Below are 24,598 nucleotides of genomic sequence, written 5' to 3'. Positions count from 1 at the left end.
CCACTCTTTAAATTTGGGAGGATTTGGCGACTGCATTGTCGATTTGTCCATCTATGTCAGATCCATCATTTTTGTAATTCATAGATCTTGAGTGGGGATTTCATCTTGCTTCCAATAATGGGCATAGGCAATCCTTGCTGCAGTCACCATGTGTAAAAAAATGTTTCAAATTTGGGGGGTAATGTTGCATTTGTAAATCTCAACAGAAATGGTTCTGGCTCTAATGGTACCCTAATTTTAAGTTCTTTTAAATGTTCTTATCTATATTTTTTTGGCTTTAGGTCATGTCCATCATATATGGTTATAAGTTCCTTCTTTTTGTTGACATTTCCAACAAACATTTTTTTTACTTTTTGTTCCATCTTTGCTAGTTTTTCTAGTGCCATCTATACATCATCTTGTAGTTTTTTAAATCCATCGTATATATCTAATCTTTGTTTTCCACATCTGTTCCCACTTTTTAAAATAAATATTGTGACCAGAATTCTTTGACCATTGAACCATACAATCTTTAACCAGATGTTCTTCTGTATCTAATTTTAATGGTATTTGGAAGACTTTTGCCATTTGTTTTTCCTTAGATTGGAAAAAATATTATCTATTTTGTTCCAGATGTTTTCTTAATTAGAAATGTATCAATTTCAGTGATAACTACTGCAACTTATTCAGCAAATTGTGCAAATTATAAAAGTTTAAACAGTATCTACACTTGAACAGTACGAGCACTCCACTTCTGTAGTGATTAAACCTCTCTGGAGGTTTTTGAACAGACTGGAGTCCTTTGATTATGCATTCCTGCCTGGCTTAAGGGGTTGAACTAGATGCCCTTTGGGGGATGTTTTCCAACTCTAGTTAAATATAGACTGTCTGGGAGTCCAGTGGAGTCTAATTATTTACTCAAGTCTAATGCATCATCAGATCTAATGCACACTTCAATTTTCAACCCCCCCCCCCCCCAAAAAAAAGGCATTTGCTGCCGAATGTGATGTGTAGCGACAAAAAGTATAATTTGACCATTACAGGTGCTGCCTGCTTAGAATTCCTTCTTTAAAAACAAGTGTCACAGCACCAAAGTTTCCAGCAATGGGAAAGAAAGCTCTGGGGTTGATCTGTGCTGCAGAAGGAATCCCCTTTAATTGCCTTGGCTCAATGCTATGGCATCCAGGGGGCTGTACTTTGACAAGGTCTTGAGCCTTTTCTGCCAAAGGATGCAGATGCTTCACCAAACTACAAAGCCCAGAATCACACAGCATTAAATTAGAGATGACATCCCACAAAAGAAGAATGCCCATTTTGCTTTGGCTCAGCACTAAGATTACTTTATTACACAAATTGTATGCACACCCTAATTTTGGCAAGGTAATTTTGCCCAAAAAGGTGAGCATTAGACGTGAACAAATAATGGTACAGTATATGTAGTTTCCATTTGAGGATACGTTGTTCTCTACAGATACATAGAGGCAAGTATGCTGTACTTGGATTGCTGTGAGTTTTCCTAGCTGTATGGCCATGTTCCAGAAGCATTCTCTCCTGACGTTTTGCCCACATCTATGGCAGGCATCCTCAGAAATTGTGAAGTTTGTTGGAAACTAGGCAAGTGGGATTCATATATCTGTGGAATGTTCAGGGTGGGAGAAAGAACTCTTGTCTGCTTGAGATAAGTATGAATGTGGCAATTGGCCAGCTTGATTAGCATTGACAAGCCTTGCAGTTTCAAAGCCTGGCTGCCTCTTGCCTGGGGAAATCCTTTGTTGGGAGGTATTAGTTGGCTCTGATTGATCCATGTCTGGAATTCCTCTGTTTTCTGAGTGTTGTTCTTTAGTTACTGTCCTGATTTTCAAGTTTTTTAATACTGGCAGCCAAATTATGTTCATTTTCATGGTTTCCTCTTTTCTGTTGAAATTGTCCAGATGCTTGTGGATTTCAATGGCTTCTCTGTGTAGTCTGACATGGTGGTTGTTAGAGTGGACCAGCATTTCTCTGTTCTTAAATAATATGCTCTGTCCAGGTTGGTTCACCAAGCGCTCTGCTATGGCTGACTTCTCTGGTTGAATTAGTAGATTCCTGCAGAGGTGAGAGGATCCCTCCTGTCCTTCGCTGAATGTAGCATTTGTTGGATTTTCTTAGTGGGTCTGTAGATAGTTTGTAGGTTGTGTTTCTTCATCATCTTCCTTATGTGGTCAGTGGTTCCCTTGATGTATGGTGAGAACACTTTTCCTTTGGGTGGATCTTTATCTTTACTCTCATGGCTTGTTCTTGGCCTTGCAGCTCTTCTGATGTCTGTGGTGGAGTATCCATTGGCCATATGTTGCACTTGTTTCCTACTGGCCAGACTTAAAGGATCTTTCCTGAGTTCCCCGGGTGATACTTTGAGAAGCCTTTCATGCAGTACCACAAATATGCTCCCCATATTATACCATGTCAATGCCGGTATGACTGCATGGAGCACCGTTACTTTCCCGCCAGAGCGGTATCTATTGATCTACTCACATTTGCATGTTTTCGAACTGCTAGGTTGGCAGAAGCTGGGCCTAACAATGGGAGCTTACCCCGCTCCCCAGATTTGAACCGCCGACCTTTTGGTCAGCAAGTTCAGCAGCTCAGCGGTTTAACTTGCTGAGCCACCGGGGGGGGGGGGGGGGCTCTCTGTATACAGGATAATAATTTTTTAAAATAAGATTTGCAACTCTGTTTCCACTGCATAGTGGCAACCATTTGAACAGTTTGTATAAAATTATCATTTAATTCAACATTTAGGTTATGGTAATTTTTTTTTTTCTCTAAAGGCGAAGTGCCTATGTGGTCTCTACATCTGGGACAGAAAGGGTTGAGACTCCCAATAACCACTTTAGCTACTGGGTTGCTGTGAGTGTTTTGGGCTACATGGCCAGGTTCCAGAAGCTTTCACAGCAGGGACAGCGTACTATCAGGGACAGCTAACACATCCAAACAAAGGATTCTCCCAGACCGGAAAAAGCCAGGCCTTGAGGCCACAGGGCCATCAAATGGTAATCAAGGTGATTAATTGCAACACCCACACCTGCCTCCAACAGACAAGAGTTCTTTCTCCCACATTGGACCTTCCACAGATAGATAAACTTCCCTTGCCTAGTTTCCAACATACCTCACAACCTCTGAGGATACCTGCCACAGATGTAGGCGAAACGTCAGGAGAGAAAGCTTCTGGAACATGGCCATACTGCCCGAAAGACTCACAGCAACCCAATGATTCCGGCCATGAAAGCCTTCGACAGTACACTTTAGCTACTCCTAGCTGCATACATTAGTTTGGGGGGGGGGGCAACCCCCATATTTAGCTAGGAAAAAAAGAGCCAGCCACATGGCCCCCTTCAAAGACTCAAGCGGATTCAGTCCCTCCCTCCCGCCACTTCAACTCTTCTCCTTCCCGCCCCTCTTTTGGTCAGCGAAGGCGCCCCCCGCTCTGTGCTTCCCCGCCAGCCCCTTCCGCGCAACCCACCGCGCCTGCGCACACTGGCGGCAGCGGCGGGTGCCCGGCGACGGCCGTTGAGAATGTGGAGCGCGCGGGGGGACGAGGGAGCGGCCCCTCCCTCCGGCGGGCGCGCGGCGGTAACAGCAGCAGCGGCGAGGAGGGGAGGGAGGGCGGCGGCGGCGGAGGAGGAGGCGGCGCCTGTCTCGGCGCTGGAGGTTGTGTCCTTCCTGGGCAAGCTCCTGTGCGCAGTCGCGGCGCTGAAGGCGGCTCTCTACCTGCTCCGCAGAATCTGCCTCGCCATGGCCTGGAAGTCAGGAGGCGCCAGCCACTCCGAGCTCATCCACAACCTCCGCAGTGAGTGAGCGAGCGAGACAGCAAGCGCGCGCCCGACCGCTTGTATACAGTATACATGGATCTCTATGTGTGGGTGTCTGCGCGCCGGCCTCCTCAAGGGGGCGGGGGAGGGAGGGAGGGAGGGAGTCAGAGAGAAGAGGCAAGGAAGAAACAAGGGAGTGGGAGACTGAGAGGGGGAGGGAGGGGCTAGGGCACGCGCAGGCCATTCATAGGCCAATCGCGCGCGCACGCACGCACACACATACACACCCCGCGCGCGCGCACTTCTCTCACTCGCCATTCCTCTCCCCCCGCCCCCCCAAAAAAGAAACCGTCGCTAGGGAATAGCTGTTGCGTCGTCGGTCCTTGCCATGGAGGCAATTGTCACTGGGCGGACGTTGGAGATGGATCGAACGCTGGGTAAAGCGGAAGCGCGAGGGGGGAAAGGGCGCACGCGCAGGCACTACTACAGCAGGGGCACCAAGCTCCTTTTCATCCAGGGACCCATCAGCGTTGGTGTTATGGATGCCTTCAATCCATGAAATCCATGGACGGGGGAATTCATGCATACAGAGAGCCAAATATACATATATTTTATATAGTGGTCGGGGCTCTTAACCTTTTTTATTTTTATTATTTTTATTTTTACCCACGTTGGGTTACTGAATGAAAACTCGCCTCGCTTTTGGTGACCCATCATGCAGACGAGGGATAATGGGAATTGCAGCCCTGAAACCCTTGTGTCTCTGAGGCTGTGGGGAAAGAGTCAAAGGACAATGTGTTGTTGAAGGCTTTCATGGCCAGAATCAATAGGTTGCTGTGAGTTTTCCAGCCTGTATAACCATGTTCCAATAATAATAATAATAATAATAATTTGTACCCCACCACCGTCTAGGGTTTGCAAGATGGTGATGATGCTGAGACTCACTGAAACCAGTGGGGCTTGATTAATTGCAGTAATTCAGTGGGTCTCAACATGGCTTAGGGTGCATCTACGGTGTAGAATTAATGCACTTTGACTCCACTTTAACTGCCATAGCTCAGTGGACTCAGGGCGGCTCACAGAGCACTCCCAAGTGCTGCATCTAAACTACAATACACAGTATACAAGTAAAAAAATAAAATATATAATATAAGTTTGTTTATTTATGTGCTGTATTTATATCCCTCGCTTCTCAACTCCGAAAGGGAATCAGGGCAGTTCACAGTGTTGGCAACAATTCCATGCTCTCAATTAAAAAACAATCAAAGTTGACCCTCCCCTAATAAAGCATTACACATTACTAAACACATCACATAAAATAGCATCATATATCACACAAAGACATAGTCATTGTCCATAAACAGTCCTGGGTCATTGCACATTCAACTTTCACTTTAACTTAAATATCCCTATGATAGGCCAAACACCTGGTTCCACAGCCAAGTCTTTAGCTGTCTCCTGAAGGTCAGGAGGGAGGGGGCTGACCTTATCTCACTCAGGAGGGGGTGCCACAGCCATGGGGCCACCACTGAGAAGGCCCTGTCCCTCATCCCCACCAGATGCACCTGTGAGGCTGGTGGGGCCGAGAGCAGGACCTTCCTGGAAAATCTTATTATACAAACTAGTTCATAGAGGGAGATTCAAAGCAACATTGTACATAAAATCCCAGTAAAATATAAGACATATAAAATTTCCTAAAATGCAGTAAAACCTGTGAATAAGCTAATTATCAGCAATAACAAAGTGCAGAGTGGCACGATCTGATCATTGGGCTGTCCAGAATCACGTAGACCTGTTGGAAGAGCCATGTTTTTAAATTTGTCTGAAAGGTTAGAAGGGTGTGGGCAAGTCTAATTTCTGTAGGTATGGAATTCCAGAGCCGGGGAGCAACTACCGAGAAGGCCCTCTCTCTCATCCCCACCAACCGTAGTGGTGGTACCAAAGGAAGGGCCTCTCCAGTAGATCTCAATGCTCGTGCCGGTTCATAGAAGGACATGTGGTCTCGAATATAAGTTGGACCCGAAGTGTATAGGGCTTTATAGGTAATCATCTGCACTTTGAATTGGGCCCAGAAGCTTGTCGGAAGCCAGTGGAGCTGCGTTAGGAGAGGCATGGTATGCTCCATAAAGCTCCTGATGTTTCGCCCACATCTATAGCAGGCATCCACAAAGTATGTGAGGTCTGTTGGAAACCAGGCAAGTGGGTTTATATATCTGTGGAATAATGTCCAAGGTGGGAGAAATAACTCTTGTCTGCTTGAGACAAGTGTGAATGGTGCAATTGGTCACCTTGGTTAGCATTAAATGGTCTTGCAGCTTCAAAGTATGGCTGCTTCCTGCCTGGAGAATCCTTGGTTGGGAGGTGTTAGCTGGCCCTGATTCTTTCATGTTATTTGAGAACACAGACATTCTGGACAACTCTAACAACCACGATGTCAGACTACACAGAGAAGCCACTGAAATCTACAAGCATGTGGACAATTTCAACAGAAAGGAGGAAAGCATGAAAATGAACAGTCTGGCTACCAGTATTAAAGAACTCTAAAATCAGTACAGTAAATAAAGAACAACACTCAGAAAACAGAGGAATTCCAGACAAGAAATAATCAGGACCAGTTAATACCTCCCAACAAAACATTCCCCCAGGCAAGAAGCAGCTAGGCTTTGAAGCTGCAAGGCCATTAAATGCTAATCAAGGTGACCAGCTGCAACATTCACACCTGCCTCCAACAGACAAGAGTTCTTTCTCCTACCCTGGACATTCCACAAATATATAAACCCCACTTGTCTAGTTTCTAACAGACCTCACAATCTGTGTGGATGCCCGCCATAGATGTGGGCAAAACGTCAGGAAGGAATGCTTTAGAACATGGCCATGGAGCTTGGAAAACTCACAGCAACCTGGTCAAAGATTGGTCCCCCAGCATCTGGAGGGCCAACATCAAATGTTATTGTGAGTGGGGGAATACAGGCTGCGGCCCTTGAGTTTGATACAGGGTCACAAAAGGGTTCCTTCTGAGGCAGGAGTGGCTCTCTGTCTTTTTTTGAAGGGGAAGGGACCCATTATTAGTGGCAGCCATCAACTCGTTTCCCATGTAGCTTTTTCGGAAAGAGAGCAGGCAGGCAGGCAGGCAGGAAGGGGAAAACAAGTCCTCCTCTCGTGGAGTCCCTCTGCTTATCTCCCGCTGCCGGGCGGCACCACTGTAATTTTCCAGCCACTCCTGACTCCCTGGCTCTCCAAAGCCCCCCGCCTTCCAGATTTTCCACCTTCAGGCACATTTCACTTTCCATGTGGCGTTTGAATGGCGCTGGGAGCATGCGGTAGCTGCCCTTCTTTCGCCAGCTCTTATGCAACCCTCTTGGGGGGACTCTCCTCCCTCCAGCTGTGTCCTGATCTTGGGTTGCCGGGAAGCCCCCCCCCCCCAATCTTTCAGTACAGTTGCCATAATAAGGAAGCTCGACAGAAAGGGGGGGAGGGATAGTGATATATTCCAGTTGACTGAGTTTCAAGGGTAAGGGACCATAGTCTGTTGGGTTTTTGTTAGGCAATATATAGAAAACCATTAATATTTTCAGCTCATGTGCAGTAGTATCAAACAGGATTGTGTTTCGGTTGCTATAAGTTTTCTGGGATGTATGGCCATGTTCCAGAAGCATTCTCTCTAGACATTTTGCCCACATCTATGGCAGGCATCCTCAGAAATTGTGAAGTCTGTTGGAAACTAGGCAAGTGGGATTTATATATCTGTGGAATGTCCAGGCTGGGAGGAAGAACTCTGTCTGTTTGAGGCAAGTGTTAATGGTGCAATTGGGCACCTTGATTAGCATTGAATGGCCTAGCAGCTTTAAAGTCTGGCCTCTTCCTGCCTGGGGAATCCTTTGTTGGGAGGTGTTAGCTGGCCCTGATTGTTTCATGCTTGAATTTCCCTGTTTTTGTTTTTTTTTTCATTTTCATGGTTTCCTCCTTTCTATTGAAATTGTCCACATGCTTATGGATTTCAGTGGCTTCTTTGTGTAGTCTGATATGGTAGTTGTTAGAGTGGTTCAGGATTGTGTTTGTTTCTAAAGCTTGTAGATCATCTCTAACTAAAACTGTTTCGGTTAACTAGATTTTAGATTGAATAAAAGCTATAATGTTTGTCTTGTGGTTGCTTCTTATGAAAGCACGAGGGATTATTATTACATTTTGTAAGATGTCACAAGCCACAACAGCACTATTATCACCATCATTACCAGTATAGTTATTTATATCTCATTTTTAGTTATTTGATTGTGACACAAAGTGTTCAAATGTCCGTTCTGTTTAAGTATCAGCCAAGTGAGAATATTGTGCTCCATGAAGTGTTGTGCAAGTGAAGATGTAAGTTGGTCTTTGATAGTCACTGCGGTTTGGTACCGGAATCCACTGTGTATGCAGAATCCTTGGATGTTCAAGTCATGTTGTATACAGAAGCACAATAAAATGGGGTTTATATAAACTAGCAAAATTAAGCTTTGTTCTTCTGTATGAAAAATATATTTTCAAGCCACGATTCATTGAATCTGTGGATATAGATTCAATGGATACAGAAGAATGACTACCTTATTTATAGATCTGTGTCAGAAATCAGTTGCATGAGCATCTGTTTTCTTCTTGTTCCAAAAACCAGTAGTTTCAGTATCCCGTTTTCTTGTCCAGATGGTACAGAAATGTGGAAGGGTCATATAGGATAGTTTCATAAAGAAAGTAGACAGTTTTGAAGAGTACAACTTTCATCTATTTCAGGACCTCATATCAATCGTAGAACCCTATTTGTTGAATGTAAATGAATTGAGTGTGTAGCAGTTCCTGTGCATGTGAGAAAATATTATTTCTTTGGAAAACATGATGTCACAGTGCCTGAGTTAAAATTAATTTCCATGTGACAGTGGTCTTTGTTTTTGCAGACTTTATGAAGTATGTGTCTTATTTCCCTTGGGGAAATAGGGTGGAATACAAATAAAGTATTATTATTATTATTATTATTATTATATTTCAAAAACATATATTTTTATTTATTTTTAAGGTGTATGTGTCAGTGGCTAACAAGTGCTTGGGTCAAAATATATTGTGAAATAATAATAAATAGTAGCTTAATAAAAGCTATATAAAATGCAGTATAACTCAAACCCATTTTTTAAAAATAAATCTTTCCCAGTTACTGAATGTTTCAAGTTCCTTTTTTGCTCAAATCTATGCAGTTGTGAACCTGCAGTTTCAGACATGTAGCAGAATTGCTTGTTTTAAAGTATTCTTGAGAACATTGGTTTCCGGAATGGAGCAACAACTGTAGCGTTATATTTATGTATTATGAATTTTTGTTCTTAATGTTATAGGTTGATAAAGCTAAAAGCCACCATAATTTATTAATGAGGTACTTCACTTAGATTGTTGTTATTTCTTTTATGGCATTGTTTCTGCATAGGAAATAAGTATTATTCTTCTAAGGAAACTATACTATAGTGTGGAGTTTTCATGTATTTGTTTTATGAGACTGAATGATGACATGAATTTTAGTAGATGAAAAGCTTTGGAAAATGTTTCACAGATACTGTATTGCTTTGAAGGCCCTGAATAACATTTTAATGTAATTCTCTCTGTGAACACAATGTGAATGTGGTAAAATTAAAAAGCCAACATTCTTAAATGTGTTGTTATGAAATGAAATAACAAATGGAGCAAAGTGAAAGGCAAGCATATAAACATTTATGAACTATGCTAGTAGTAACAGTAATGAAATGGGAATAAAACTGGATATAAAGTTTAGCAGTGTAAATTGTATACTGAACAGCTAATGTTCAACTTATGTTTCTATTTTGTTTTCTACTGAAAAGAAAACAAGGTTATGTGCTGCAATAATGAATGTAATGTGGTTAGAAGAAATACATTTCTTTGAATCTTCAGAATGGATACTTGTGGATGGTTCTGAACTAAGATTTTGAAAAAATGTCCATTATTTCTTAGACTATTGATGCAGAAATTGCACTGGCCTTTATTTTAATCTCTTCTTCAAATAGAATTTTCATTTGGTCAGATCAAGGATACAATCTCATTGTACAGTCCCATCTTAGTTTATGCACCTCCTGTTTTTGGAGGTATTGTGGAATTGTGGAATATTCTTTTATTGGTTGAACTTAATAAGTAGGCATAAATTGGGTTAATTAATCTTGATATAACTAAAAATGCACTGTTCTATTTCTTGCTCAGGTTAAGGAGCAGTATAGATACTTGGACACTGGTTATGCATTTCAAATTCCACAGTTCCATCCCTTCCTTGATTTTGAAAATCATTGCTATATACATTTCTGTCCCTATTAAAAACAGAATTTCAGAAATGCATTGCATTACCTTAGGATGTAAGCATCAGTCTTAATTCAGAGAATTGTGGCATAGTAGAGAAAGATAGACAAACAGGAAAAATCTGGTCTGTACAGAAATCCACATTGGATCTAGACACGTTTGTTGGAAGCCAGCTGAGGGAGAATAACATATTTCCTGGGAGGGGTTGATAAGAAGAGTATTGTTCTCTTTCAGCTGTACTGTCTCAGATGAAAGCAGGTGAGGAAGGCAAAGACCACCCCCAAAATGAATGGTTCTCTTTTGCCATAGAACCATTTAGTTACTGGTACACAAAGTTTTGTTGTTGGATCCTGATGAAGGTTCCTGGTGCATTCTTCAATATTTTTGATTATGGTTTATACTTCTTCTTAGTCATTGTAATCTAGTTTCAAAGGGTTTGTACAGGGAAAACCACAAAACTTATTAGAAGACTTCTGACTAATCCTGTGTGTCTTGACTTCCATATTTTACAGATAAACTGATGTGTAAATTGTTGATAGTATGATTGTATAAGTTTCATTACATAATTCATTTATTTATTACAATATTTATATCCCGTCCTTCTCACCCAATAGGGTACTCAGGGCGGCTTACAATAAAACACACACATAAAATTGTACAATACATTATGAATCAATTAAAAAGTTATTAAATTACATCAAACATTCATAAAAACACTTATAAAATACAGATGGGCATGTTCGAGTCTAAAAGACTGGGTCTGTCAATTGAGTTCCAGCATACATAATAATAATTAGTGTTGTTAATTGTTATTCGAAAGCCTGGCCCCACAACCAAGTTTTGACTTTCCTACAGAAAGATAGGAGGGAAGGAGCCTGCCTGACTTCACTGGGGAGGGCGTTCCATAGGCGGGGAGCCACTACTGAAAAGGTCCTGTCTCTCGTCCCTACCAGCCGCACTTGTGAGGCTGACGGGACCGCGAGCAGGGCCTCACCTAATGATCTTAAGCTTCGAGGTGGGTCGTAGCGGGAGATACATTTGGACAGATAAGGTAGGCCGGAACTGTTTAAATGTAGTTCCCCTCATAGAATCATAGAATCATAGAATAGAATAGTAGAGTTGGAAGAGACCACATGGGCCATCTAGTCCAACCCCCTGCTAAGAAGCAGGAAATCTCATTCAAAGCACCCCCAACAGATGGCCATCCAGCCTCTGCTTAAAAGCCTCCAAAGAAGGAGCCTCCACCACCACCAGTGTTAGCTATCCCTCCCAGTTTTGTGTCGTCTGCATACTTGATGATCGTGCCTTCTAACCCTTCGTCTAAGTCGTTAATAAAGATGTTGAACAGAACCGGGCCCAGGACGGAGCCCTGCGGCACTCCACTTGTCACTTCTTTCCATGATGAAGACGATGCATTGGTGAGCACCCTTTGGGTTCGTTCGCTTAGCCAATTACAGATCCACCTAACCGTAGTTTTGTCTAGCCCACATTTTACTAGTTTGTTTGCCAGAAGGTCGTGGGGGACTTTGTCGAAGGCCTTACTGAAATCCAGGTACGCTACATCCACAGCATTCCCTGTATCGACCCAACTCGTAACTCTATCGAAAAAAGAGATCAGATTAGTCTGGCATGACTTGTTTTTGGTAAATCCGTGTTGACTATTAGCAATGACCGCATTTGTTTCTAAGTGTTCGCAGACCACTTCCTTAATGATCTTTTCCAGAATTTTGCCTGGTATTGATGTGAGGCTGACCGGACGGTAATTGTTTGGGTCGTTCTTTTTTCCCTTCTTGAAGATAGGGACCACATTCGCCCTCCTCCAATCTGCTGGGACTTCTCCCGTTCTCCAAGAACTCTCGAAGATAATTGCCAGTGGTTCTGAAATAACTTCCGCTAGTTCCTTCAGTACTCTTGGGTGTAGCTGATCTGGCCCTGGGGACTTGAATTCGTTTAGAGAGGCCAGGTGTTTCTGGACAACGTGTCTCCCTATTTGGGGTTGGATTTCCCCCAATCCTTCGTCCATTCCGTGTTGCTGAGGTTGAAGATGGCTATCTTTTTCTGAGAAGACCGAGGCAAAGAAGGCATTGAGCAGTTCAGCCTTTTCCCTGTCCCCTGTCGCCATCACCCCATCTTCTCCTTGCAATGGCCCTATCGCCTCCTTTTTCTTCCTTTTTCTACCCTCCTTATATTGAATAATATAGACCAGAGTTTCTTAAGCTGTGCTCCTCCAAATGTTTTGGACAATTCCTAACAGTTGGTAACATGGCTTGGATTTCTGGTAGCTGAAGTCCAAAACACTTGGAGGAGTACAGTTTGAGAAACTCTGATATAGACATTTTCATTTACAGTTCAGTGTTACATCAAATGGTTAATGTGTTATTGGTTTTCTAAAGATTCCTTGCACTATTTATAATGTGAAATAACTATAATGTCAAATTTTGACAAAATTTTCCTTCTTTCAGAAAATGGAATAATAAAATCCGACAAAGTATTCGAAGTGATGCTTGCAACAGACCGTTGCCATTATGCAAAATGTAACCCGTATATGGATTCTCCTCAATCAATAGGTATGATAACTATGTATCCAGTATATTTATCTGTGTGGAAGCTCTATTTTCGTACAGACTTTTGCTGTGATGTTGTACAGAATGTGAAAAGATATTGTGGGGACTAAATATGATGGATCATCTGGCCTTATTGGCAGCCAAGTTTCTTCAGATGAGGAGCACTATATTAAACAGAGGCGTGTTTTATCTACTCAAGACAGAGATACGAGCCCACCAACAGATGCATCCTACATCAGCTGTGAAGGATGATAAGTTGTTGCAAGGAAAGCAAATACTGTAGTTCTAAGAGAGTCTGAACTGCAAAAGCTTGTCCAGCCTGAAGAAAAAGGGATACCTCTAGTGTGGCTCCTTTGGTTCAGGATAATTTACAGCATGAAGGAAAAGAATGCACATTTAGAATATCAAATATAGCCAATCAAATTAATGCAGACTATGATGTAGCATAAAAGTGGTGCATAAAGAGAATCTAAAACTATTTTGGTTAAGTAGTATTATGGCATCTACAATTACAGTCATTTTGGAAGAACCTGTATAGACTAGCCTTAAAAAAGAAGAGGGAAATAATTCCCGTTTGTGTGTCCTAAATTAAACCCTATGTTCATTTTACAAACTCAAGTGACAGCTGTAGTTCAGAGTACTTTTTCAGATGTACATGTTAGTCAGTTACAACATCGTTAAAGAAGAGGAGATTTGTCAGTCATACATACTAACATAATTTCTAGGGTTTACAGTTGCATTGTACTTCATGAATGGTATCCCATGCAGAAGTTTTGTAACCATTTCCTTATCTGATTACATAGAAAGTCTATTTTGAGGAAACTGCATATCAGTCCATCAGCTCCTGAAAACAGTTCAGAGTGCTCTTGTGCAAACATGGACGTACACATGTGTATTTTAATTTAATAGATTTGGAGCAAGAATTGTCATCATTTAGACATTTTAGCAAAAATTGGCTTCTACTATAGATTTTCCATCCTGAAACAAAGAGTCTTATCACTATGCTTGATGTTTACTCATATTTTGGTGATTTTTGCTTGAGAAGTGGGGTAAAGAGTTGCTTTCTCCCCTTGAACAAATGCAAGAGAAGGACAATATCTTGGACAGGACTTTTTGACACACTATTTTCAGAAAATTGGCTTGATGGACTTTGCAAAGCCATACATTGGGCCTATATATCCTGAGGCATCTTTCCCTATATGAATCCATCCATTGAAATTTGTGTTTGCTATTTGTTCTTCTGGCAGTAAGAGCATGAATTGGGGGTGGGGGTGGGATAAATTTATGAATTCTGTTTCTAGAGAAACTTATCAGAGCCACAAGCTATTTTTATGGATTTGTTTTTTCTTTTCTTTTTCTATTACCTCTTGATCTTTGCCAGGTAAGATAGAAAATTATATTGAATATATTAATATAAATGTTAAGGCTTTTTGTTCCAGTGCAATATGATCTCTAGTATACAATTTTATTTCATGATGATAATGTTAAAACTCTAAGAAAGTTTTCAAATGCTTGATACAGTGTCATTTTAATTGTCTCTGTGAAGTCATGCTGAAATTTGGAAGTTGTTAAAATGACTGTTTCTTTTAACTGACTAATTGGATTTCATGGGAAAGTGATCTTGTGAAGCAACAAGCTGTTTTCAGATATATAAATTAGCTGTCTGCATTTTCTGTATCCAGATAACCCAGGCTGAGGATTCTTATCTGAAATGCTTGGAACCAAAAGTGTTTAGGACTCCAGTTTTTTTGTTTTTTGTTTGTTCTGGAATGCCTGTAGTTTCCTTGTACATATTCTTTGAACAGTATTCTGCTTTTATATAAAAATGCATTTGTTGTTTAGCTGTCACAGTTTTAAACTAGCTTCAGACTGGATTAAATGGTGAGGCTGAATAAGAAATAAAAAAGACAATGGAAGCAATCCACTAAAAACTATATAAAAGACTGGCGTATCTACCCAGTGTTACCTGGGTGTTGGAGGGTCTGCTGCCCTCCTACTTTCATTCTTTCTTTCCCTTTCCCTCATAGAATCATAGAATCATAGAATAGTAGAGTTTGAAGAGACCTCATGGGCCATCCAGTCCAACCCCCTGCCAAGAAGCAGGAAATCACATTGAAAGCACCCCCAACAGATGGCCATCCAGCCTCTGCTTAAAAGCCTCCAAAGAAGGAGCCTCCACCAGTATCTTGCATTTGTCCCTGTTGGACTTCGTTTTGTTAGTTTCGGCCCATCTCTCTAGTCTGTTAAGATGGTTTTGAATTCTGCTCCTGTCTTCTGGAGTGTTAGCTATCCCTCCCAGTTTGGTGTCGTCTGCAAACTTGATGATTGTGCCTTCTAACCCTTTGTCTAAGTCGTTAATAAAGATACTTTCTCCCCTTTCCTTTCTCTTCGTCCCTCCCCTCCACTTCTTGCTTCACTCTCCCTTCTCCTTTCCTTTCTTTTTCTCCTTCCTTCCTCCTTTCATCTCCTTTCTCCCTTCTCCTGCTCTGAGAAAGCTTCACAATGTCACCATGGCAATATGACCTTCTTTCCTTTCTCACCCCCCCCCCCCCCCCCCGTACAGATGTCACCTTTCTTTCCCAGTAACATCATAGAGAGATACTTCACCTAGCAAAGGCCAATCCAGTAATATAACAAACGGCCACTGGATTGACATCTAGCAACAGCCTTTGTGGTACGGACAGACAGACAGACAGACAGGCATAATTTGACTTTCAGATAAATAGATAGGAAAGGAAGACAAATTCATTCAAGAAAGAGCCATTTGAAGATGGTTTATTCTTTCTTCTACAATAAAGATTTTTACTATATATGAAGCAAGGGATGCCTGATGTCCAAGCTTGGTTCAGGAAAGAAAAACACAAGGTATCATATTGCAAACATACATTGAGCAGTTGAGTGCAACGAATTGATCATTTAGATGATCATAAAAAATCTATGGATGACTCTTAAAGAAGTGGGTGTACCACAACATTTAGTTGTTCTGGTGTGTAACTTATACTCAGGCTGCTATCAATATGCAATACGGAGAAACAGAATGGTTTCCAATTGGCAAAGGGGTCAAATAACGCTGTATTTTATCACTGTTTAATGTTTTTGCCAAAAATATCATGACAAAGAAAGCAGGAAAATTGGAGGAATGTCAGCAACTTAAGTTATGTAGATGACACCATACTGTCAGCAGAAAATAGCACAGAATTGGAAGATTACTGAAGAAAATTGAAGAATGTGCAAAGGAGGGTTTACAGTTAAACATTAAGAAGATAAAAATAATGTTCACAGATAATTTGCATAATTCCAAAGTGAACAATTATGCAATTGAAATACTTTAAAGATTTTCTGTTCCTTGGCTCAGTCATTAAAGGGAACTGCATTCAGGAAATCAGAGGGAAAGGAGATCTGCATTCCAGATGGATGGACTCTAGCAAAGAAGGTTTAGTCTTGAATCTGTGGAATCTTGGCAGGGCTCTTAGGGATGGAGTGATGTAGAGGATTGCCATAAGTCGAAGTTGACTTGATGACAATTAAAAACAGTTAACAAAAAACATAACAATAAATATAATCCAGTAAGACCACCATATTGTGGTTTGTAATTTAAATCATGTATTTCTTTTAATGGGCCTAAAATGGGACTCAGACCTCTGTCTGAAACTTTAAATATCTTTTCCAGTATACTTAAGAGTAGCTGAAAATAGAATGAGATCTTTCTGATTTTCAACATATTTCACCACAAAACATTTTAAAATACTATATTTCATATAACATAGAAAAAACATATATTAAAATCAATTGTATGTATTCATTTTTACCAATAAAGTTACTGAAAACAAATTTAAGAAACCCTTAAATATGCATAGGCTATACCAGGAACATCTTGAAATCACCTAAGAGTGAACTGTGTATTTCTTGGGAAGTTAACTGGAGCTGTCAAAAAGTCACTTGGTTCTTCAGAATTGACAAGAGTCTGAATCCTGGAAACTGAAAAAGCAAGTGACTTTTTGACAGTTCCAGTTAACTTCCCAATAAATACTCGGTTAATGGCACTTATGGGTCCAACTTCAATTTTGCTGTTACTTCTCATGTTTTAGGTTCACTTTTACATTATTTCAAGATTTTACTGGCATAGCCTATGCATATGAATAGACAGAATACATAGTGCTGTATGAAACAGCATGATGAAATCAAAGAATCCCTGTCATTAGAGTCTGTGTCTTAGGATGATATAATATTACAGAATACTGTTATTTAGCGCTAGCGGTGTTATTGATTTACATCATTGCTGCTTTTCATTTTTATGTTAGATCGTGGATAATTATGACTTCCTGTTTTTCATTCCTTTGGTTTGTTGGTTCATATATCTTTTATGATATATTTGTTTTTCTGGAAAACATTTGTGGCATTTTAAATATGATACTTGGCTTACAAAAATTATGAATATTCATATGTGTGATTTACTCAGATATTTCCTTTCTTTACAGGATTTCAAGCAACAATCAGTGCTCCACACATGGTAAGTTTAAATTTTATGTATGAAATGCCAGTAATATGATTGTTTTCAAGTTTTTCTACAGTGAGCACTCTTCAGTTTGGAAGCTTGTAAAGGCTAGGCTTTTATCATTTGGTACTTATCTCATTCATGCAATCCATACATTGTTGTATTCCATGTATAACCTTCATGTATTTCCAATAAATTCTGTCTCCTTCCCTGTCTATAATTGATCAAAATTTGATACTGTTATATAATGTTATTTGATTGATAACTCTAGGAGTCCTTCATTTGAAAGTACACAGAAGTCTTGTGACACTCTAAACATTAACAGATGTATTACGACATTATAGACTAAGCTTGGAGGTTTTTATACAGAAGCTAGATGGCCATCTGTTAGGAATGCTTTAATTATACATTTCTGCATTGCAGAGGGTTGGACTGGATGGCCCTTGTCTTACAGCTCTATGATTTTATAATTATTATCTGGTGTGTACACAGGCATATGCTTTATGCTATCACCTGTACATGCACAGGAGGAAGGCTTGTGTAATGAAATTTGGATGTGGAAATGCTCAATTTTCATTGTCAGAGGTGGACAGTGAAGAAAACTGACAGGAGGAGAATCGACTCATTTGAAATGTGGTAGAGAAAGCTTCTGTGGATATCATGGCTGCCCAAAAGAAAAATAAATCAAGCCCAAATTCTCCATAGAAACCAAAATTATTAAACTGAGGCTGTTGTGTTTTGGATATACCATAAGATGACATGGCTGGTTTGACAAGCAAAGTGAAAGGCTGTAGTAAAAAATGGAAGATCCCATTACACATGGTTAGATTCAGTCAAGGAGGTGAGAGCTCCAGGTCTGCAGGATGGTAACATACTATTAATAACAGCATGCCATGGCGGTTTCTTATTCATGACTTGATAGTAGTTAACAAGAAATGCACTTCATGTCGATTTCAGTTATGTTTTGTTAGGTTCTTAAAATATTATATTTCAAGTTAATAAGTTCAGACATGTCTTACTGAAGGAAAAGGTAACTTATTTGAAAGCAAGAGATAGAGTTCCCAAATATCTTAGGAAGTTAAAAAGGTGTGTGTGTGTGTGGGGGGGGGGGGGGATCATAGATGAAGGAAAACATGGTGATAAATAGAGGGCCAGAAGAAGACCTGGCAAAATTGAAAACGGAAAGGTATAAATCAGGGAGTTGCTGGCACCACGCAGAGCTTATGGATATGTATTTGAACTAGACTTGTCACACTAGTACTCTAGCTTCTTGCTCTTTTCTGATAGATTGTCTGAACTGCTGCTAAACTCTGATGCACATCTCTTCTTCCATTTTGCTTACTTTTAAGCTTCCTACCTCACCCCTTTGGTTGTATTTCTTCATTTGATATGCTGCTTTATTTTCTTTTTAGAAGTACAGCATATTAAATAGTTGCTTCAGTTTGGTGGCAACTTCATGGTCCTTTTTTATGTTGCTAATGCTACAGCTAGAAACATTATTGCAAATAAGAGATACTCAGCTGAGAAGCAGAAGAGTATTTCCCATTTTAGATGAAGTCCTCATGTGTGTGCATATACTTTCTCTCTCTCTATCTCTCCCCCCCCCCCCCCCCCAAATTATGGTCTGTTGATTGGATAAGGTTGAGATGTCATTAATTTTCTCCTCTCTTTTTTTCTGAAAAAGAACTGTGCTACATTTTGTAAGAGAAGATGAGAGAAAATGTATCCATTTTGTAAAAGTATTTTCTGTAAAGAATTTGGACTGTTTTGACATGATAAAGAAGGATAAGGGGTTGTTTTGTTAGTGAGGAATGAAACATTCATAATTAAAAACAGCTTATTCTTGGTAATGTTCAACCCTCCCAGCTTAAAAAAAATATTATTTCATCTTAAAGTACTGGCAACTTTATTTGAAAGTGACTTTCACATGAGAAGTATTTATTTAGGCTTTAGATTTAAAAATCAAGTAGGACCCAACCTGGTAACAGAATGTTAGAGGTCTGAGCCACCTGTAATAGCAGTCTTTTGGTCCTCTTTCGTGTTGAGAGTTCAGGGCTTTTGCCTTTTGGGACCTTTAGGGGTGGGAAAATAATAAATAACCCTTACTGTGAACATTCCCTATATACTACATTGGAGAGGGATACACATCATTTCAGCTCTAATTCTCACAATCAGAATTTTTGTTTGCCTTCAAGTTGTTTCCAACTTACAGCAATCCTAAGGCAAACCTGTCATGGAAGGGTTTTTGGAAGGATTTGTTTTAGTCTCTGAAAAAGTGATTAGAATTATGCAGCCCTCAAATTTTATTAGACTACAAATTCCAAGAACCCTAGTCAGCATAGGCAGTAGTGACGAACATTGTATGATTCCTACCTTGACCCTATAGTCTGACATTTTTTAGGGTTTTTTTTATTTTTGTCGTTGAAACACTGGATTATTTAAGGTATTCTTAGTTTGCAAGTTTTATCAATTATTACTTCTGCATAAAATCTAAGATCTAAATATGACACTTGCTCCTTTTTTTTCTTGATCAGCATGCATATGCTTTAGAACTCCTATATGAACAGTTACATGAAGGCGCCAAAGCTCTTGATGTAGGATCTGGAAGTGGTATTCTTACTGCATGCTTTGCACGGATGGTAAGAGAATAAAGTTGTAAAATATATATTGACTGCAAAATGTCTCTTCTAATGTTTTTACAAGCAAATTAATTTTTTGGTTAAACAAAAATCATTATTTTCTATTCTTAAAATGATGTATTGCTCATCTTGTCCTTTCAAGTTTATCTTTTCAATGAAACATGCCTATACTATTATTTATTTATTTATTTACATCATTTATATTCCGCCCTTCTCACCCCGAAGGGGACTCAGGGCGGATCACATTACACATATTAGGCAAACATTCAATGCCTTTTTAACACAGGACAAAGACAAACAAACATAGCTCCGAGCGGGCCTCGAACTTATGACCTCCTGGTCAGTGACTCATTGCTCTCCCATCTGCGCCACAGCCCTGGGCTAACCTGTTTCCCCTAAAATAAGACATCCCCAGGAAATAAGACCTAGTAGAGGTTTTGCTGAATTGCTAAATATAAGGCCTCCCCCGAAAGTAAGACCTAGCAAACTTTTTGTTTGGAAGCATGCCCACCGAACAGAACACCAGAGCATGCAGGATCGGTAAATGTACCTACCATAGAGTGTTGTACATGGAAATAATGGTAGTAACAAGAAATTATTGATAGGATTCACAGTTTGTCTGGTTATGCTGGTTTGTGATGACAACTACTGTACAATATATAATAAATGTTCTTTTTTTTTTTGTTCAACAATAAATGTGAATTCTTCTTCATGGAAAAATAAGACATCCCCTGAAAATAAGACCTAGAGCATTTTTGGGATCAAAAATTAATATAAGACACTGTCTTATTTTCGGGGAAACAGGGTATATACTATATTTGTTCTTCTACGCAGCATGGATTTTTATTTTGTTGAAACACTTTGCAATGGTCTTCCTTTTTAGTAGTATAGGAACATATCTCCCTTCCGTGTTATTCCTATCTCTGGTACAAGAATTTGTGTTAAAATAAATAAATCCCAGAAACGTGCCCACTTGTTAACTGAGGTATACTTGTAGATGAATGAACTCTTTTGAAGAAATGCATCTCCTATTTGTCCTTTTCGTTATAATTCAATATTTACTTTTTTTTTTTTTACCTCTGCTCTATAATTTCTCATAAGAAAGGGAACCAAGGCTCATGTAGTTCAGCGTTTTTGTCTTTTGTCAGAAGCTATGTAGCGGCTGCTTACCCTACTAATGCTGTGCCTGTAATGTAACCCACTTTTGATGAAGGTTTTACCAGAAGACTAGGTTAATTATATTGTATTTCAACAAAGCAGTGAAAATTAAGAACTGAACTAAAAGAAATCCCTGTGCCTTGCACTTAAATGGATTATAGGCTTCAAGATATGTATATATTTTACTCTTGTTAATAACATTTTTGTATGAAAGGAGAAAAATGTTGAAAGAATATTTTGTCAGTGCAAACAGTAAGAAACTCAGAAGATTATTGTGAAAATTTAAGTAGAGGAGAAGTTGCTGTTGTGCTAAATGTGTTTGTATATCAGACATGCTGAAATTGGAGTTGGCCTATATAAGAGAAATTGATAATCACATGATGGGATTTAATTTAGGATTGATATTTGAACCATCTCCTGAATCCTTTGTTAATTATTTACATTTAGAAGTAATTAAAATAATGTTACTCCACAAAAATAGAAATCTGGATTTTTGTTTCAGGTTGGTCCCAAAGGAAAAGTTGTAGGAATTGATCATATCAAAGAACTAGTAGATGATTCAATAAATAATGTTAGAAAGGATGATCCTCTGTTGCTATCTTCAGGTAGAGTGAAACTGATTGGTAAGTACTGAAGCATGTTTTCAGTATAATAGATATAGGAATATGCATGTTTGATACCATTTTAAATTATTTTGTATTAAGATGTTCTATGGAAAATCTACCAAAAGCTTTCCATTTCACAATAACATTTCAGTTAAATATTTCTAGTCTTGCAGTATTGTATGCCACTGCGCAAACGATTTTGTAGGATTTGGTAAAAGACTACAATATTGGTATGACATATCTGTTTCTTTAATTGGACTAAGAGTGCATCTACACATAGAATTAAAGCAGTTTGACACCACTTTAACTGACATGGCTCAATGCATTGGAATCATGGGAATTGTAGTTTAATGAGGCGCCAGCACTCTTTTGCAGAAAAGGCCACAGGCCCCTAGTTTTTCTTCCCCCTTTATGCCACTGCTTTATCATCTTTCCCAACTCTGGTGGACAGAAAAAAATTACCCAAAACATGTTCAGATATAGATGTCTGTAAAATTTCTAAGTTAAGAAATTTCAGAGATTGGTCCAAATATCAGCAACCACAGGGTGGGCTATGACACACAAAATCAGATATTTATAGAATCATAGAATTGTAGTTGGAAGAGACCTCACGGGCCATCCAGTCCAACCCCCTGCAAGAAGCAGGAAAAATCTCATTCAAAGCACCCCCAACAGATGGCCATCCAACCTCTGCTTAAAAACCTCCAAAGAAGGAGCATCCACCACACTCTGGGGCAGAGAGTTCCACTGCCAAACAGCTCTCACAGTGAGGAAGTTCTTCCTAATGTTCAGGTGGAATCTCCTTTCCTGTAGTTTGAAGCCATTGTTCTTTGTCCTAGTCTCCAGGGCAGCACAGAACAAGCTTGTGAGGGGAGGGCTGACTTCCCCTCACATATTTGTACATGGCTATCATATCTCCTCTCAGCCTTCTCTTCTGCAGGCTAAACATGCCTAGCTCTTTAAGCCGCTCCTCATAGGGCTTGTTCTCCAGACCCTTGATCATTTTAGTTGCCCTCCTCTGGACGCTTTCCAGCTTGTCAACATCTCCCTTCAACAGCGGTGCCCAGGATTGGACACAGTATTCCAGGTGTGGTCTGACCAAGGCAGAATAGAGGGGTAGCGTGACTTCCCTGGATCTAGACGCTATACCCCTATTTATGCAGGCCAAAATCCCATTGGCTTTTTTAGCAGCCGCATCACATTGTAGACTCATGTTTAACTTGTTGTCCATGAGGACTCCAAGATCTTTTTCACACATACTGCTGTCGAGCCAGGTGTCCCCCATTCTGTATCTTTGCATTCCATTTTTTCTGCCGAAGTGGAGTATCTTGCATTTGTCCCTGTTGAACTTCGTTTTGTTAGTTCCGGCCCATCTCTCTAATCTGTCAAGATCGTTTTGAATTCTGCTCCTGTTTTCTGGAGTGTTGGCTATCCCTCCCAGTTTTGTGTCATCTGCAAACTTGATGATCGTGCCTTCTAACCCTTCGTCTAAGTCGTTAATAAAGATGTTGAACAGAACCGGGCCCAGGACGGAACCCTGTGGCACTCCACTCGTGACGTCTTTCCAGGATGAAGAAGACACATTGGTGAACCTTTGGGTTTGTTCACTTAACCATTTAACCTAACTGTAGTTTTGCCTAGCCCACCTTTGACTAGCTTGTTTGCCAGAAGGTCATGGGGGACCTTGTCGAAGGCTTTACTGAAATCCACGGCATTCCCTGCATCTACCCAGCTTGTAACTCTATTGAAAAAAGAGATCAGATTAGTCTGGCATGATTTGTTTTTGATAAATCCGTGTTGACTATTAGCAATGACCGCATTTGTTTCTAAGTATTTGCAGACCACTTCCTTAACTATCTTTTCCAGAATCTTACCTGGTATCAATGTGAGGCTGACCAGACGGTAATTGTTTTGGTCGTCCTTTTTTCCCTTCTTGAAGATAGGGACCACATTTGCTTTCCTCCAATCTGCTGGGACTTTTCCCGTTCTCCAAGATCTCTCAAAAATGATTGCTAGTGGTTCCAAAATAACTTCTGCTAGATCCTTCAATACTCTTGGGTGTAGTTGATCTGGCCCTGGAGACTTGAATTCATTTAGAGCGGCAAGATTTTCCTGGATGACTTGTTTCCCTATTTGGAGTTGGATTTCCCCCAATCCTTCATCCACTCCATGTTGCTGAGGTTGAGGCTGGTTTTCTTTTTGTGAGAAGACTGAGGCAAAGAAGGCATTAAATAGTTCTGCCTTTTCCCTATCCCCTGTCAGAATTTCCCCATCTTCTCCTCACAGAGACCCTATCACCTCCTTGCCCTTCCTTTTCCTACCGATGTAAGCAAAGAAGCCTTTTTTATTGTTTTTCATGTCTCTGGCAAGCCTGAGCTCATTTTCTGCTTTAGCCTTGCAAACCTTTTCCCTACAGGAGTTGGTTATTCATTTGAATTCTTCTTTGGTGATTTCTCCCTTTTTCCACTTCTTGTGCATGTTCTTTTTAGTCTTAGACCAGTTAGAAGTTCTTTGGACATCCATTCTGGCTTCTTTGCACTTGTCTTATTTTTATTCTTTGTTGGCACTGTTTGCATTTGTGCCTTGAGTATTTCATTTTTGAAAAACTCCCATCCATCCTTAACTCCCTTGTCTTTTAGTATTGGCGTCCATAGAATGCCACTCAGTATTTCTTCCATTTTTTGGAAGTCAGCTCTCCTAAAGTCCAGATTCAGTTTGACTTGTCTTAGTTTCAACCTTCCTTTGTATCACAAACTGCAGGAGCACAGTTTGCCTCTAAGGATCCGAACACTTCAACTACATTGATTAGGTCTTCCGCATTTTTAGGATGGGATCAAGAGTAGCCAATCCCCTCGTTGCCTCTTCTACCTTCTGGACTATAAAATTTTCTGCAAGGCAAGCGAGGAATTTGTTGGACTTTGTACTCTTGGCCGTGTTTGTTTTCCAGCAGATATCAGGATAGTTGAAATCGTCCATGACTACTATATCTCTTCTTTGTGCCTGTTTGGTCAACTGCTGACAGAAGGCTTCATCAAGTTCTTCACCCTGGCTC

General features: G+C 40.1%; 1 protein-coding gene across 4 annotated transcripts in view; it reads left to right on the top strand.

The window, feature by feature from the left end:
* Positions 1–3,520: 3,520 nt before the first annotated feature.
* pcmt1 (protein-L-isoaspartate (D-aspartate) O-methyltransferase) overlaps positions 3,521–24,598 on the top strand; it is a 30,444-nt gene continuing 9,366 nt past the window's right edge. For 2 of the 4 annotated variants that reach the window (XM_062977565.1, XM_062977557.1), the window contains exons 1-5: positions 3,521–3,805; positions 12,548–12,652; positions 17,128–17,159; positions 19,679–19,783; positions 21,444–21,564. In XM_062977565.1, coding sequence (XP_062833635.1) covers positions 3,532–3,805; positions 12,548–12,652; positions 17,128–17,159; positions 19,679–19,783; positions 21,444–21,564 — 637 coding nt within the window. In that variant the 5' untranslated portion in view covers positions 3,521–3,531. The remainder of the gene's footprint in view (positions 3,806–12,547; positions 12,653–17,127; positions 17,160–19,678; positions 19,784–21,443; positions 21,565–24,598) is intronic. The other 2 variants (XM_016995880.2, XM_062977581.1) reach the window with 2 other exon arrangements.

The sequence above is a fragment of the Anolis carolinensis genome, chromosome 1, assembly GCF_035594765.1.
Source record: "Anolis carolinensis isolate JA03-04 chromosome 1, rAnoCar3.1.pri, whole genome shotgun sequence".
Lineage (NCBI taxonomy): Eukaryota > Metazoa > Chordata > Lepidosauria > Squamata > Dactyloidae > Anolis > Anolis carolinensis.
The sequence above is the reverse complement of the archived record's forward strand: the minus strand, read 5'-3'. Positions and strand labels throughout refer to the sequence as shown.